Source organism: Haemorhous mexicanus, chromosome 1 (assembly GCF_027477595.1).
Source record: "Haemorhous mexicanus isolate bHaeMex1 chromosome 1, bHaeMex1.pri, whole genome shotgun sequence".
Classification (NCBI taxonomy): Eukaryota; Metazoa; Chordata; class Aves; order Passeriformes; family Fringillidae; genus Haemorhous; species Haemorhous mexicanus.
Genome location: NC_082341.1, coordinates 157,753,905 through 157,771,054, shown reverse-complemented (window position 1 = coordinate 157,771,054; position 17,150 = coordinate 157,753,905). Strand labels below are relative to the sequence as shown.

Genomic DNA, 17,150 nt, shown 5'->3' with positions numbered 1-17,150 from the left:
AAAATTCCCCCAAAATTCCCAAAATATTCCCAGAAAATCCCCAAAAATCCTCAAAAAAAATCCCCAAAAATTCCCTAAAAATGGTCAGAAAATTCCCATAAAATCCCGAAAAATTCCCCAAAAATTCTCCAAAAATGGTCAGAAAATTCCCCAAAAATTCCCCAAAAATTCCCAAAAATTCCACAAAATTAAAAAAAAATTCCCCAAAAAATGCTCAGGAAATTCCCATAAAATCCCCCCAAAAAATTCCCCCCAAAATGCTCTGAAAATTCCCAAAAAATCCCAAAAATTCCCAAGAAATCCCCAAAAAATGCTCAGAAAATTCCCATAAAATTCCGAAAAATTCCGAAAAATTTCCAAAAAATTCCCAAAATTCCCAAAAAATTCCCAAAAATTCCCAAAAATTCCCCCAAAATTTCCATAAAATCCCCATAAAATTCCCAAAATTCCCCAAAATTCCCAAATTTTGGTTGCTCACCACTCCAATCGTGCTGCAGGTGTGGAAAAGGACGGAAAAATCGTGATTTTCCAGCCCCTCCTTCAGCTCCTCCAGCCCCTCCAGCAGCTCGTCCGGTGATCCCGAGAAAATCCTGCGGGGGAAAATCCAAAATTCCCAAAATTCCCAAAATTCCCAAAATTCCCACCCCGATCCAAAAAAAAAAATTCAGGCAAAGATTTTTTTTTTTCCTGATTTTTGGGGCAAATTCCAGCCTTAAAATGGGGATAAAACCCCTGGAAAAATTCCAGGAAAAATCGGGAAAAACCAAAATCCTGGAATTCCGAGCTTGGAAAAAAACCTTGGAATTCTCAAATCCACCCAAGTCTGTCGTTATCCCATAAAAAAAAAATCTGGGAATTTTGGATTTTCCCCGATTTTCGAGGGGAATTCTCGTGGGTGAGGAGTTGAAAATTCCGGGAATTCCTTCCTCAGGATCCCCAAAATTTCAGGAATTCCATGGAAAAATTGGAATTGGATGGGATTGAACCCCAAAACCTCCTGGAATTCCATGGAAAAGTTGGAATTTTGTGGATTGGACCCCAAAAATTTGGGAATTCCATGGAAAAATCTGGAATTGGATGGGATGGAACCCCAAAACCTCCTGGAATTCCATGGAAAAGTCGGAATTTTGTGGGATTGGACCCCAAAAATTTGGGAATTCTGTGGAAAAATCTGGAATTGGATGGGATGGAACCCCAAAACCTCCTGGAATTCCATGGAAAAGTTGGAATTTTGTGGGATTGGACCCCCAAAACTCTCAGAATTCCATGGAAAATCTGGAATTGGATGGGATTGGACCCCAAAAATTTGGGAATTCCGTGGAAAAATCGGAATTGGATGGGATAGAACCCCAAAAATTTTGGGAATTCCGTGGAAAAATCTGGAGTTGGATGGGATGGAACCCCCAAAAATTCGGGAATTCCGTGGAAAAGTTGGAATTTTATGGGATTGGACTCCAAAATTTTGGGAATTCCGTGGGAAAATCAGAATTGGATGGGATGGAACCCCAAAAATTTGGGAATTCCGTGGAAAAATCTGGAAAAAACCTCCTGGAATTCCATGGAAAAGTTGGAATTTGTGGGATTGGACCCCAAAAACTCCCAGAATTCTATGGAAAAATCGGAATTGGATGGAACCTACAAAAAATTTGGGAATTCCGTGGAAAAATCTGGAATTGGATGGGATGGAACCCCCCAAAAATTTGGGAATTCTGTGGAAAAATCGGAATTGGATGGGATGGAACCCCCCAAAAATTCGGGAATTCCGTGGAAAAGTTGGAATTTTATGGGATTGGACCCCAAAAATTTGGGAATTCTGTGGGAAAATCAGAATTGGATGGGATTGAACCCCAAAAATTTGGGAATTTTGTGGAAAAATCTGAAGTTGGATGGGATGGAACCCCCCAAAACTTTTGGAATTCCAGGGAATTCCCTCTCCAGCAGCGCCCCCTGCTGGACAAGCCGAGAACTGCACGCTGCCCAAACCCCGAAACCTCGGGAAAAGCATTCCCAAAAATCCCCAAAATTCCCAAAAAGGCCCTGGGAACTGGGGAATGTTGGGGTTGGGGAATTGCGGCCCCACCTTGGCAGCAGAGCTGGATGCGCAGCAGGGCCCCGACGCAATCCAGGGAATGGCGGCGGATTCTGCGGAATTCCGTCCGAGCAGCGCGGGGCCAGCAGCGCCAGGAGGGGACCCAGGGCCGGGAACGGAGTCACCGACTGCGGGGACAGCGGGAATGGGAAATTCGGGAATGGGAAATTCGGGAATGGAAACCGGGAATGAAAACCAGGAATGAAATCCGGGAATGGAAACCGGGAATGGAATCCAGAAATAAAAACCAGGAATGAAAACCAGGAATGGAATCCAGGAATGGAATTCGGGAATGGAATCTGGGAGTGGAATTTGGGGAATGGAATCTGGGAATGGAATCTGGGAATGGGATCTGGGAATGAAAACCAGGAATGGGGAATGGAATCCAGAAATAAAAACCAGAAATGGAATCCAGGAATGGAATCTCGGAATGAAACCGGGAATGAAAACCAGGAATGGAATCCAGGAATGGAACCCGGGAGTGGAATTTGGGGAATGGAATCTGGGAATGGAAGTTGGGAATGGGAACTGGGAATGAACCCCAGGAATTCCACGGGGCCAGGAGGGGACCCAGGGCCTGGAACGGAGTCAGGGACTGCAGGGGGAGGGGAAATTGGGAATGGAAAATGGGAAAAAAAACTGGGAATGGAATCTGGGAGTGGAATCTGGGAATGAAAACCAGGAACGGGGAATGGAATCCAGAAATAAAAACCAGGAATGAAAACCAGGAATGGAATCCAGGAACGGAATTCGGGAATGGAATTTGGGAATGGAATCTGGGAATGGAATCTGGGAATGGAATCTGGGAATGGAATTTGGGAATGGAATCTGGGAATGGAATCTGGGAATGGAATCTGGGAATGAAAACCAGGAATGAAATCTGGGAATGAAAACCAGGAACGGGGAATGGAAGCCGGGAATGGAATCTGGGAATGAAACCGGGAATGAAAACCAGGAATGGAATCCGGGAATGGAATTCGGGAATGGAATCTGGGGATTAAATTCGGGGATGGAATCGGCGAATGGAATTTGGGAATGAAAACCAGGAATGGGGAATGGAAGCCAGGAATGGAATCCAGAAATAAAAACCAGGAATGGAATCTGGGAATGGAATCTGGGAATAAAAACCAGGAATGAAAACCGGGAATGGAATCTGGGGATGGAATCTGGGAATGGAATTTGGGGGAAAAAAAATGGGGAATGGAATCTGGGAATGGAATTCAGGATTGGAATCCTGGAATGGGATTTGGGAATAAAAACCTGGAATGGAATCTGGGGATTAAATTTGGGGATGGAATATGGGAATGGAATTTGGGAATGAAAACTGGGAATGGGGAATGGAAGCCAGGAATGGAATCCAGAAATAAAAACCAGGAATGGAATCCGGGAATGGAATCTGGGAATGAAACCGGGAATGAAAACCAGGAATGGAATCCAGGAATGGAATCTGGAGATGGAATTTGGGGAATGGAATCCGGGAATGGAATTTGGGGAATGGAATCTGGGAATGAACCCCAGGAATTCCACGGGGCCAGGAGGGGACCCAGGGCCGGGAACGGAGTCACCGACTGCGGGGACAGCAGGGGGAAAAGTGGGAATGGGAAATTCGGGAATGGAAACCGGGAATGGAATCGGGGAGTGGAATTTGGGAATGGAATCTGGGAATGGGGAATGGAATTGGGGAATGGAATCCAGAAATAAAAACCAGGAATGGAATCCGGGAATGGAATCTGGGAATGAAACCGGGAATGAAAACCAGGAATGGAATCTGGGAATAAAAACTGGGAATGAAAACCAGGAATGGAATCCAGGAATGGAATTTGGGAATGGAATCTGGGAGTGGAATTGGGGAATGAAATCTGGGAATGAAAACCAGGAATGGGGAATGGAAGCCGGGAATGGAATCCAGAAATAAAAACCTGGAATGGAATCCAGGAATGGAATCTGGGAATGAAACCGGGACTGAAAACCAGGAATGGAGTTCGGGAATGGAATCTGGGAGTGGAATTTGGGGAATGGAATCTGGGAATGGAATCTGGGAATGAAATCTGGGAATGAAAACCAGGAACGGGGAATGGAATGCCGAAATAAAAACCAGGAATGAAAACCAGGAATGGAATCTGGGAATGAAACCGGGAATGAAAACCAGGAATGGAATCCGGGAATGGAATCTGGAGATGGAATTTGGGGAATGGAATCAGGGAATGGAATCTGGGAGTGGAATCTGGGAATGGAATCTGGGAATGAAAACCGGGAACGGGGAATGGAATCCAGAAATAAAAACCAGGAATGGAATCCAGGAATGAAACCGGGAATGAAAACCAGGAATGGAATTCGGGAATGGAATCTGGGAGTGGAATTTGGGGAATGGAAGCCAGGAATGGAATTTGGGGAATGGGATCCGGGAATGCACCCCGGGAATTCCACGGGGCCAGGAGGGGACCCAGGGCCTGGAACGGAGTCAGGGACTGCGGGGAGGGTGGGAAAAGTGGGAATGGGAAATTTGGGAATGGAATCTGGGAATGGGGAATGGAAGCCGGGAATGGAATCCAGAAATAAAAACCAGGAATGGAATCCGGGAATGGAATCTGGGAATAAAAACTGGGAATGGAACCCAGGAATGGAATCCAGGAATGGAATTCGGGAATGGAATCTGGGAATGGAATCTGGGAATGGAATCTGGGAATGAAAACCAGGAATGGAATCTGGGAATGGAATCTGAGAATGAAAACCAGGAATGGAATCTGGGAATGGAATCCAGAAATAAAAACCTGGAATGGAATCCAGGAATGGAATCTGGGAATAAAACCGGGAATGAAAACCAGGAATGGAATCCGGGAATGGAATTTGGGAATGAAAACCAGGAATGGAATCTGGGAATGGAATTTGGGAATGGAATTTGGGAATGAAAACCAGGAATGGACTCTGGGGATGGAATCCGGGAGTGGAATCCAGAAATGGAGTCAGGGAATAAAAACCTGGAATGGAATTTGGGAATGGACCTTGGGAATCAAATCGGGAATAAAAATCAGGAATGGAATTCAGGAATGGAATTTGGGAGTGTAACTGGGTGGGAATAAAAACTGGGAATGGATTTCGGGAATGAACTCTGGAAATAAAATCTGGGAATGAAATTTGGGAATGGAATTTGGGAGTGAAACTGGGTGGGAATAAAAACTGGGAATGGATTTCGGGAATTCGCATTTCATTATTTATCTATTACCAATGTAATGCATCTATTTATCATTCAATTAATGTAAATGAGATGAATGCAATGATACCTAATTAAGGTAATTAATTAGCGCTAATTAGGGGCTGTGGGTGACTCACGGTGACGCGGAGGCGCCGCAGGAATTCTTTTATTATTATTATTAATTATTTGATTTATTTTCTATACATTGCATACATTGATTATTCAGTTGATGTAATTGAGATGAATGCAATGATACCTAATTAAGGCAATTAATTAGGGGTAATTAACAGTTTTTGGTGACTCACGGTGACGTGGAGGCGCCGCAGGAATTCTTCTTTTATTATTATTAACTATTTGATTTATTTTCTATCTATTGCGTACACTCATTATTTAATTAATGTAATGTAATGTAATGTGATCCCATCTAATTAAGGTAATTAATTAGCGCTAATTAGGGGCTGTGGGTGACTCACAGTGACGCGCAGGTGCGACTGGAATTCTTTTATTATTATTAACTATTTCATTTATTTTCTATCTATTGCGTACATTGATTATTCAATTAATGTAATGTAATGTAATGTGATCCCATCTAATTAAGGCAATTAATTAGGGGTAATTAGGGGTTTTTGGTGATTCACGGTGACGCGGAGGCGCCGCAGGAATTCTTTTATTATTATTAACTATTTGATTTATTTTCTATACATTGCATACATTGATTATTCAGTTGATGTAATTGAGATGAATGCAATGATACCTAATTAAGGTAATTAATTAGGGGTAATTAATGGCTCCTGTGACTCATGGTGACGCGCAGGCGCCGCAGGAATTCTTTTATTATTATTAACTACTCGATTTATTTTCTATCTATTGCGTACACTCATTATTTAATTGATGTAATGTAATGTAATGCAATCCCATCTAATTAAGGTAATTAATTAGCGCTAATTAGGGGCTGTGGGTGACTAACAGTGACGCGGAGGCGCCGCAGGAATTCTTCTCTTATTATTAACTATTTGATTTATTTTCTATACATTGCCTACATTGATTATTCAGTTGATGTAATTGAGATGAATGCAATGATACCTAATTAAGGCAATTAATTAGCGCTAATTAGGGGCTGTGGGTGACTCACGGTGACGCGGAGGCGCCGCAGGAACTCTTTTATTATTATTAACTATTTGATTTATTTTCTATCGCGTACACTGATTATTTAATTGATGTAATGTAAAGCAATGTGATCCCATCTAATGAAGGTAATTAATTAGCGCTAATTAGGGGCTGTGGGTGACTCACGGTGACGCGCAGGCGCCGCAGGAATTCTTTTATTATTAACTATTTGATTTATTTTCTATACATTGCGTACACTCATTATTTAATTGATGTAATGTAATGTAAAGTAATGTGATCCCATCTAATTAAGGCAATTAATTAGGGGTAATTAACAGTTTTGGGTGACTCACGGTGACGCGCAGGTGCCGCAGGCAGGATCCCAGCAGGGCTTTGCTGAGGCCGAGCGCTCGCAGCCGCTCCGGGGGGCGCGGGGAGCGGATCCAGGGCCCCAAGTGCTGCAGCGGGGAGAGAGGGGATGGAGCCCGGGAATCCAGCGGGAAAATCCCGGAATTCCGGAGGGGAAATCCCGGAATTCCAGCGGGAAAATCCCAGTGGGAAAATCCCCCGGATTCCAGTGGGAAAATCCCGGAATTCCAGAGGGGAAATCCCGGAATTCCAGCGGGAAAATCCCAGTGGGAAAATCCCTGGATTCCAGTGGGAAAATCCCGGATTCCAGTGGGAAAATCCCGGAATTCCAAAGGGAAAATCTCGGAATTCCATGGGGAAAATCCCAGCGGGAAAATCCCAGAATTGCAGTGGGAAAATCTGGGAATTCCAGCGGGAAAATCCCAGTGGGAAAATCCCCGGATTCCAGTGGGAAAATCCCGGAATTCCGGAGGGGAAATCCCGGGATTCCAGTGGGAAAATCTCGGAATTCCAGTGGGGAAATCCTTGCGGGAAGATCCCGGAATGGCAGTGGGAAAATCCTGGAATTCCAGCGGGAAAATCCAAGAATTCCAAAGGGAAAATCTCGGAATTCCATGGGGAAAATCACGGAATTCCAGCGGGAAAATCCCGGGATTCCAGAGGGAAATTCCCAGAGGGAAAATCTCAGAATTCCAGCAGGAAAATCCCAGAATTATTCCAGTGCGGAAATCCCAGAATTCCAGCAGGAAAATCCCGGAATTCCAGTGGGGAAATCTCAGGATTCCAGCGGGAATATCCCAGAATTCCAGCGGGAAAATCCCAGAATTCCAGCAGGAAATTCCCAGAATTCCAGCGGGAAAATCCCAGAATTCCAGCAGGAAAATCCTGGAATTCCAGGGGGAAATCCCAGAGGGAAAATCCTGGAATTCCAGTGGGAAAATCCCAGAAGGAAAATCCTGGAATTCCAGTGGGAAAATCCCAGGATTCCAGCAGGAAAATCCCAGGATTCCAGGGGGAAATCCCATTGGGAAAATCCTGGAATTCCAGCGGGGAAATCCCAGTATTCCAAAGGGAAAATCCTGGAATTCCAAGGGGAAAATTCCAGGATTCCAGCGGGAAAATCCCAGGATTCCAGCAGGGAAAATCCCGGAATTCCAGAGGGGAAATCCCAGAAGGAAAATCCTGGAATTCTAGCAGGAAAATCCTGGAATTCCGGGGGGAAATCCCAGGATTCCAGCGGGAAAAACCTCAGAATTCTAAGGAAAAATCACAGAATTCCAGTGGGAAACTCCCGGAATTCCGAGCTGGAAAATCCCAGAAATCTGAGCTGGAAAATCCCGGAATTCCGAGCTGGAAAATCCCAGGATTCCAGCGGGAAAATCCCGGAATGCCAGCATGAAAATCCCATGGGAAAATCCTGGAATTCTGGCAGGAATATTCCGGAATTCTGGAGAGAAAATCCTGGAATCCCAAAGGGGAAATCCCAGAATTTCAAGAGGAAAAAATCCTGGAATTCCAAAGGGAAAATCCAGGAACTGTCACAGGAAAATCCTGGAATTCTGGTGGGGAAAACCCTGGAATTCTGCAGGGAAAATCCCAGAATTCCAAGGGGGAAATCCTGGAATTCTGCAGAGAAAACCCTGGAATTTTCCTTGGAATTTCCCCATTCCAAATTTCCCACCCCCCCCCCCCCATTCCAGAATTCCCAGAATTCCCAGAATTCCCATTCCAAATTCTCCCTCCCCCTTCCCATTCTTCCAGAATTCCCATTCCTGGAATTCCCAGAATTCCCGTTCCCAATTTCCCATTCCCATTCCAAAAAATCCCAGAAATCCCAGCCCCATTCCCAGAATTCCCATTCCTGGAATTCCCACTCCCAGAATTCCCACTCCCAGAATTCCCAGAATTCCCAATTTTCCATTCCCATTCCTGGCATTCCCAGAATTCCCAGAATTCCCATTCCCAATTTTCCATTCCCATTCCAAAAAAATCCCAGAAATCCCAGAATTCCCAGCCCCATTCCCAGAATTCCCATTCCTGGAATTCCCACTCCCAGAATTCCCGAATTCCCATTCTTTGGAATTCCCAAATTCCCAGAATTCCCAGATTTTTCATTCCCTGGAATTTCCCCATTTCCATTCCCAGAATTCCTAACTTTCCATCCCCATTCCCATTCCTGGAATTCCCACAATTCCAAAATCCCAGAATTCCCAGAATTCCCAGAATTCCCCACAATTCCCCTGTGATCCCAGAGCCGCCTCCCAAAATTCCCAGAAGAATTCCCAAAAGAATTCCAAAATTTCTCCAGATAATTCCCAGAACGACTCCTGAAATTCCCCCAACATTCCCGAAATGATTCCCAGAATTCCCAAATAATTCCCAACATTCCCAAAACTCCCTGAATAATCCCCCCAAAAATCCCCAAATTTGTCCCAAAATTCCCCCAAATAATCCCAAAATAACTCCAAAAATTCCCAAAATTCCTCCCAAATTCCCCAAAATAATTCCCAAAATTCCCGGAATTCCCAAATTTTCCCCCAAAATTCCCCCAAATTGCCAAAATAGCTCCCAAAATTCCTAAAATAATCCCAAAATTCCTCAAATAATTCCCAAAATTCCTCACATAATTCCCAAAATTCCCCAAAAATCCCAAAAAATTCCCAGACTTCCCCAAATAATTCCCCAAAATTCCCCAAAAATCCCAAAATAATCCCAAAAATACCAAAATACTCCCAAAATTCCTCAAATAATTCCCAAAATTCCCCATATCATTCACAAATTCCCCAAAATTCCCCCAAAAATTCCCAAAATTCCCCCCCAAAAAATCCCCAAAATAATTCCCAAAATTCCCAGAATTCCCAAAATTCCCCCCAAAATTCCCAAAATTTCCCCCAAAATTCCCCAAATCCCCCAAATAATTCCCAAAATTCCCCCAAAATCCCAAAATAATCCCCAAAATCCCCTCAAATCCCCCAAAATCAAAAAAATTTCCCAGAATTTCCCAAATAATTCCCCAAATAATTCCCCAAATAATTCCCAAAGTTCCCAGAATTCCCCAAATAATTCCCAGAATTCCCCCCAAAGTTCCCAAAATTCCCCCAAAATCCCAAAACAATCCCAAAAAATCCCCAAAATTCCCCAAAAAATCCCCAAAATTCCCCAAAATAATCCCAAAAATTCCCGGAATTCCCAAAATATCCCCCAAAATATCCCCCAAAATTCCCAAATTTCCCCAAAATTCCCCCAAATAATTCCAAAAATTCCCCCAAATCCCAAAATTCCCCCCAAAATTCCTGAAATAATTCCCAAAATTCCCCCAAAAATCCCCAAAATTCCCCAAATATTCCCAAAATTCCCCAAATAATTCCCCAAATATCCCCCAAAATTCCAAAAATTCCCCCAAAATCCCCAAATTCCCCCAAAATTCCCGAAATAATTCCCAAAATTCCCAAAAAAATCCCCAAAATTCCCCAAATAATCCCAAAATTCCCCAAATAATTCCCAAAATTCCCCCCAAAATCCCCCAAAATCCCCAAATAATCCCCAAATTCCCCAAATAATCCCAAAATTCCCCCAAAATTCCCAAAATCTCCCCCAAAATTCCCCAAAATCCCCCAAAATTCCCAAAAAAATCCCCCAAAATCCCCCCAAAATCCCCAAAATTCCCCTAATAATCGCAAAATATCCCCCAAAGTTCCCAAAATTCCCCCAAAATCCCCCAAATAATTCCAAAAATTCCCCCCCAATCCCAAAATTCCCCCCAAAATTCCCGAAATAATTCCCAGAATTCCCAAAAAAATCCCCAAAATTCCCCAAATAATCCCAAAATTCCTCAAATAATTCCCAAAATTCCCCCCAAAATCCCCCAAAATCCCCAAATAATCCCCAAATTCCCCAAATAATCCCAAAATTCCCCCAAAATTCCCAAAATCTCCCCCAAAATTCCCCCAAATCCCCCAAAATTCCCAAAAAAATCCCCCAAAATCCCCCAAAAATCCCCAAAATTCCCCAAATAATCCCAAAATTCCCCCAAAATTCCCAAATTTCCCCAAAATTCCCCCAAATAATTCCAAAAATTCCCCCAAATCCCAAAATTCCCCCCAAAATTCCCGAAATGATTCCCAAAATTCCCCCCAAAATCCCCAAAATTCCCCAAATAATCCCAAAATTCCCCAAATAATTCCCAAAATTCCCCCCAAAATCCCCCAAATAATCCCCAAATAATCCCAAATAATCCCAAAATTCCCCCAAAATTCCCAAAATCTCCCCCAAAATTCCCCAAAATTCCCAAAAAAATCCCCCAAAATCCCCCCAAAATCCCCAAAATTCCCCAAATAATCCCAAACTATCCCCCAAAGTTCCCAAAATTCCCCCAAAATCCCCCAAATAATTCCAAAAATTCCCCCAAATCCCAAAATTCCCCCCAAAATTCCCGAAATGATTCCCAAAATTCCCCCCAAAATCCCCAAAATTCCCCAAATAATCCCAAAATTCCCCAAATAATTCCCAAAATTCCCCCCAAAATCCCCCAAATAATCCCCAAATAATCCCAAATAATCCCAAAATTCCCCCAAAATTCCCAAAATCTCCCCCAAAATTCCCCAAAATTCCCAAAAAAATCCCCCAAAATCCCCCCAAAATCCCCAAAATTCCCCAAATAATCCCAAACTATCCCCCAAAGTTCCCAAAATTCCCCCAAAATCCCCCAAATAATTCCAAAAATTCCCCCAAATCCCAAAATTCCCCCCAAAATTCCCGAAATAATTCCCAGAATTCCCAAAAAAATCCCCAAAATTCCCCAAATATTCCCAAAATTCCCCAAATAATTCCCGAAATTCCCCCCAAAATCCCCAAAAAATCCCAAAAATTCCCCCAAAAATCCCCCAAATTCACTAAAAATCCCAAAATTATCCCCAAAATTCCCCGAAACCATTCCCAGAATTCCCAGAAATCCCCGGAATTGCCCCAAAGTCACCTCGAAGATCTCCTGGAGGCCGGCGGGGCTGAGGCGCCTCCGGAGCAGCGCCCGGAGCAGCTCCGAGAGAGCCCCCAGAGCTCCCGAGAGAAGGTCCTGGAAAAAATTCCCAGAATTCCCAGCTGGGAAAACCCCTGGAATTCCCAACTCCATCCAATCCGTGGTTATCCCAGAAAAAAAATTGGGAATTTTGGGGTTTTTCCCCATTTTTGGGGTCAAATTCTTGTGGATGAGGGCTTGAAAAATCCCAAAAAATTTAGGATATAGAAGGAAAATCCTGGAATTCCGAGCTGGGAAAACCCCTGGAATTCCCAACTCCATCCAATCCGTGGTTATCCCAGGAAAAAATTGGGAATTTTGGGGTTTTTCCCATTTTTGGGGTCAAATTCTTGTGGATGAGGGCTTGAAAAACCCCAGAAAAATTAGGGAAAGGAGGAAAATCCTGGAATTCTGAGCTGGGAAAACCCCTGGAATTCCTAAATCCATCTGAGGTCGTTGTGATCCCAGAAAAAAAATTGGGAATTTTGGGGTTTTCCCCATTTTTGGGGTCCAATTCTTGTGGATGAGGGCTTGAAAAATCCCCAAAAATTTGGGAAAGGAGGAAAATCCTGGAATTCCGAGCTGGGAAAACCCCTGGAATTCCCAACTCCATCCAGCCCATCGTGATCCCAGAAAAAAAATTGGGAATTTTGGGGTTTTTCCCCATTTTTGGGAAGAATTCTTGTGGATAAGGGGAAGGAGGCTGTTAAAAATTCCAGGAAAAATTTGGGAAAGGAGGAAAATCCTGGAATTCCGAGCTGGGAAAACCCCTGGAATTCCCAACTCCATCCAGCCCATCGTGATCCCAGAAAAAAAATTGGGAATTTTGGGGTTTTTCCCCATTTTTGGGAAGAATTCTTGTGGATAAGGGGAAGGAGGCTGTTAAAAATTCCAGGAAAAATTTGGGACAGGAGGAAAATCCTGGAATTCCGAGCTGGGAAAACCCCTGGAATTCCCAACTCCATCCAATCCGTGGTTATCCCAGAAAAAAAAATTGGGAATTTTGGGGTGTTTCCCCATTTTTGGGGTCAAATTCTTGTGGATGAGGGCTTGAAAAATCCCCAAAAATTTGGGAAAGGAGGAAAATCCTGGAATTCCCAGCTGGGAAAACCCCTGGAATTCCTAAATCCATCTGAGGTCATTGTTATCCCAGAAAAAAATTGGGAATTTTGGGGTTTTCCCCATTTTTGGGGTGAATTCTTGTGGATGAGGCCTTGAAAAATCTCAGGAAAATTTGGGAAGGGAGGAAGTTCCCGGAATTCCCAGCTGGGAAAACCCCTGGAATTTCCAACTCCATCCAGCCCATCGTGATCCCGGAAAAAAATTGGGAATTTTGGGATTTTTCCCCATTTTTGGGGGCAAATTCTTGTGAATGAGGGCTTGAAAAATCCCAGAAAAATTTGGGATAAGGGAGGAAAATCCTGGAATTCCGAGCTGGGAAAACCCCTGGAATTCCCAACTCCATCCAGTCCGTGGTTATCCCGGAAAAAAAATTGGGAATTTTGGGGTTTTTCCCCATTTTTGGGGTCAAATTCTTGTGGATGAGGGCTTGAAAAATCCCAAAAAATTTGGGATATAGAAGGAAAATACTGGAATTCCCAGCTGGGAAAACCCCTGGAATTCCTAAATCCATCTGAGGTCGTTGTTATCCCGGAAAAAAAATTGGGAATTTTGGGGTTTTCCCCATTTTTGGGAAGAATTCTTGTGGATGAGGGCTTGAAAAATCCCAGAAAAATTTGGGATATAGAAGGAAAATCCCGGAATTCCGAGCTGGGAAAACCCCTGGAATTCCGAACTCCATCCAGCCCATCGTGATCCCAGAAAAAAAATTGGGAATTTTGGGGTTTTTCCCCATTTTTGGGAAGAATTCTTGTGGATAAGGGGAAGGAGGCTGTTAAAAATTCCAGGAAAAATTTGGGACAGGAGGAAAATCCTGGAATTCCCAGTTGGAAAAACCCCTGGAATTCCCAACTCCATCCAATCCGTGGTTATGCCAGAAAAAAAATTGGGAATTTTGGGGTTTTCCCCCATTTTTGGGGAGAATTCTTGTGGATGAGGGCTTGAAAAATCCCCCAAAATTTGGGAAAGGAGGAAAATCCTGGAATTCCCAGCTGGGAAAACCCCTGGAATTCCTAAATCCATCTGAGGTCATTGTTATCCCAGAAAAAAATTGGGAATTTTGGGGTTTTCCCCATTTTTGGGGTGAATTCTTGTGGATGAGGCCTTGAAAAATCTCAGGAAAATTTGGGAAGGGAGGAAGTTCCCGGAATTCCCAGCTGGGAAAACCCCTGGAATTTCCAACTCCATCCAGCCCATCGTGATCCCGGAAAAAAATTGGGAATTTTGGGATTTTTCCCCATTTTTGGGGGCAAATTCTTGTGAATGAGGGCTTGAAAAATCCCAGAAAAATTTGGGATAAGGGAGGAAATTCCTGGAATTCCGAGCTGGAAAAAAACCCCTGGAATTCCTAAATCCATCTGAGGTCATTGTTATCCCGGAAAAAAAATTGGGAATTTTGGGGTTTTTCCCCATTTTTGGGGTCCAATTCTTGTGGGTGAGGGCTTGAAAAATCCCCCAAAATTTGGGATAAAGGAAGAAAATCCTGGAATTCCAAGCTGGGAAAACCCCTGGAATTCCCAACTCCATCCAATCCGTGGTTATCCCAGAAAAAAAATCGGGAATTTTGGGGTTTTTCCCCATTTTTGGGAAGAATTTTTGTGGATGAGGGCTTGAACAATCCCCAAAAATTTGGGATAAGGGAGGAAAATCCTGGAATTCTGAGCTGGGAAAACCCCTGGAATTCCTAAATCCATCTGAGGTTGTTGTTATCCCGGAAAAAAATTGGGAATTTTGGGGTTTTTCCCCATTTTTGGGGTAAATTCTTGTGGATGAGGGCTTGAAAAAATCTCAGGAAAATTTGGGAAGGGAGGAAATTCCCGGAATTCCCAACTGGGAAAACCCCTGGAATTCCCAACTCCATCCAGCCCATCGTGATCCCAGAAAAAAAATTGGGAATTTTGGGGTTTTTCCCCATTTTGGGGGTCAAATTCTTGTGGATGAGGGCTTGAAAAATTCCCAAAAATTTGGGAAAGGAAGAAAATCCTGGAATTCCGAGCTGGGAAAACCCCTGGAATTCCTAAATCCGTCTGAGGTCGTTGTTTTCCCGGAAAAAAATCGGGAATTTTGGGGTTTTTCCCCATTTTTGGGGTCAAATTCTTGTGGATGAGGCCTTGAAAAATCCCAGAAAAATTTGGGAAAGGAGGAAAATCCTGGAATTCCGAGCTGGGAAAACCCCTGGAATTCCCAACTCCATCCAGCCCATCGTGATCCCGGAAAAAAAATCGGGAATTTTGGGGTTTTTCTCCATTTTTGGGGTCAAATTGTTGTGGATGAGGGGAAGGAACCTGATAAAAATTCCAGGAAAATTTGGGATAAAGGAAGAAAATCTTGGAATTTTGGAGGTGTCAACTGCAGCCGAGGGAGTTGGGAAAGGGAAAAATGGGAATGATGGGAAAAATGGGAATGGGGAAAATGGGAAAAATGGGAATAGTGGGAATAGTGGGGAAAATGGGAATGGGAAATTGGGAATAATGGGAATAGTGGGAATAATGGGAATGGGAAAATGGGAAATTTAGAATAATGGGAATGGGAATAGTGGGAATGAGGAAATGGGAATAATGGGAGTAATGGGAATGGGAATAATGGGAATAGTGGGAATGGGAATAGTGGGAATAATGGGAACAATGGGAATGGGAATGGGAAATTGGGAATAATGGGAATAATGGGAATGGGAATGATAGGAATGGGAAGGGGAGATTGGGAATGGAACAATGGGAATAGTGGGAATGAGGAAATTGGGAATAATGGGAATAGTGGGAATAATGGGAATAATGGGAATGGGAATGATGAGAATAGTGGGAATGGGAATAATGGGAATAATGGGAATGGCAAATTGGGAATAATGGGAATAGTGGGAATAGTGGGAATGGGAATAATGGGAATAATGGGAATGATGGGAATAATGGGAATAATGGGAATGGGAATGTTGGGAATAATGGGAATAATGGGAATGGCAAATTGGGAATAATGGGAATAGTGGGAATAGTGGGAATGGGAATAATGGGAATAATGGGAATGATGGGAATAATGGGAATGGGAATGTTGGGAATAATGGGAATAATGGGAATGGCAAATTGGGAATAATGGGAATAGTGGGAATAGTGGGAATGGGAATAATGGGAATAATGGGAATGATGGGAATAATGGGAATAATGGGAATGGGAATGTTGGGAATAATGGGAATAATGGGAATGGCAAATTGGGAATAATGGGAATAGTGGGAATAGTGGGAATGGGAATAATGGGAATAATGGGAATGATGGGAATAATGGGAATAATGGGAATGGGAATGTTGGGAATAATGGGAATAATGGGAATGGCAAATTGGGAATAATGGGAATAGTGGGAATAGTGGGAATGGGAATAATGGGAATAATGGGAATTGGGATTGGAAACTGGGAATGGGAATAATGGGAATAATGGGAATAATGGGAATAATGGGAACAATGGGAATAATGGGAATAGTGGGAATGGTGGGGATGGGAATAATGGGAATGGGAATAGTGGGAATGGTGGGAACAATGGGAATTGGAATAGAAAATTGGGAATGGAAATGGGAAATTGGGAATAATGGGAATATTGGGAATGGGAATAATGGGAATAATGGGAATGGGAATAATGGGAATAATGGGAGTAATGGAAATGGGAAATTTGGAATGATGGGAATAGTGGGAACGGGAATAATGGGAATATTGGGAATGATGGGAATGATGGGAATGATGGGAATAAAAAGGGAATGATGGGAGTAATGGGAATGGGAAAATGGGAATGATGGGAACAATGGGAATTGGGATGGGAAATTGGGAATGGGAAATTGGGAATGATGGGAATGGGAAAATGGGAATGATGGGAATGGGAAAATGGGAATGATGGGAATGGGAATGATGGGAACAATGGGAATTGGGATGGGAAATTGGGAATGGGAAATTGGGACTAATGGGAATAGTGGGAATAGTGGGAATAGTGGGAATAATGGGAACAATGGGAATAATGGGAATAGTGGGAATAGTGGGAATGGGAATAATGGGAATAATGGGAATGGGAAAATTGGGAATGGGAAAGATGGGAATTTGGGAATGGGAATAATGGGGATAATGGGAATGGGGAAAATGGGAATTTGGGAATGGGAATGGGAAATTGGGAATGGGAAAAATGGGAATAATGGGAATAGTGGGGATAATGGGAATGGAAAAAATGGGAATTTGGGAATAGGAAAAATGGGAAAATTGGGAAAAAAATGAGGACAATGGAAAACCTGG

The 17,150-nt window shown here is 43.2% G+C and overlaps 1 protein-coding gene across 1 annotated transcript in view; it reads right to left on the bottom strand.

The window, feature by feature from the left end:
- MROH1 (maestro heat like repeat family member 1) overlaps positions 1-17,150 on the bottom strand; it is an 86,617-nt gene that overhangs the window by 55,297 nt on the left and 14,170 nt on the right. The window contains 6 exon segments of the mRNA XM_059868566.1: positions 479-573; positions 576-590; positions 2,081-2,141; positions 2,143-2,217; positions 6,743-6,847; positions 11,734-11,829. Of these exon segments, the coding sequence (XP_059724549.1) occupies positions 479-573; positions 576-590; positions 2,081-2,141; positions 2,143-2,217; positions 6,743-6,847; positions 11,734-11,829 (447 nt within the window).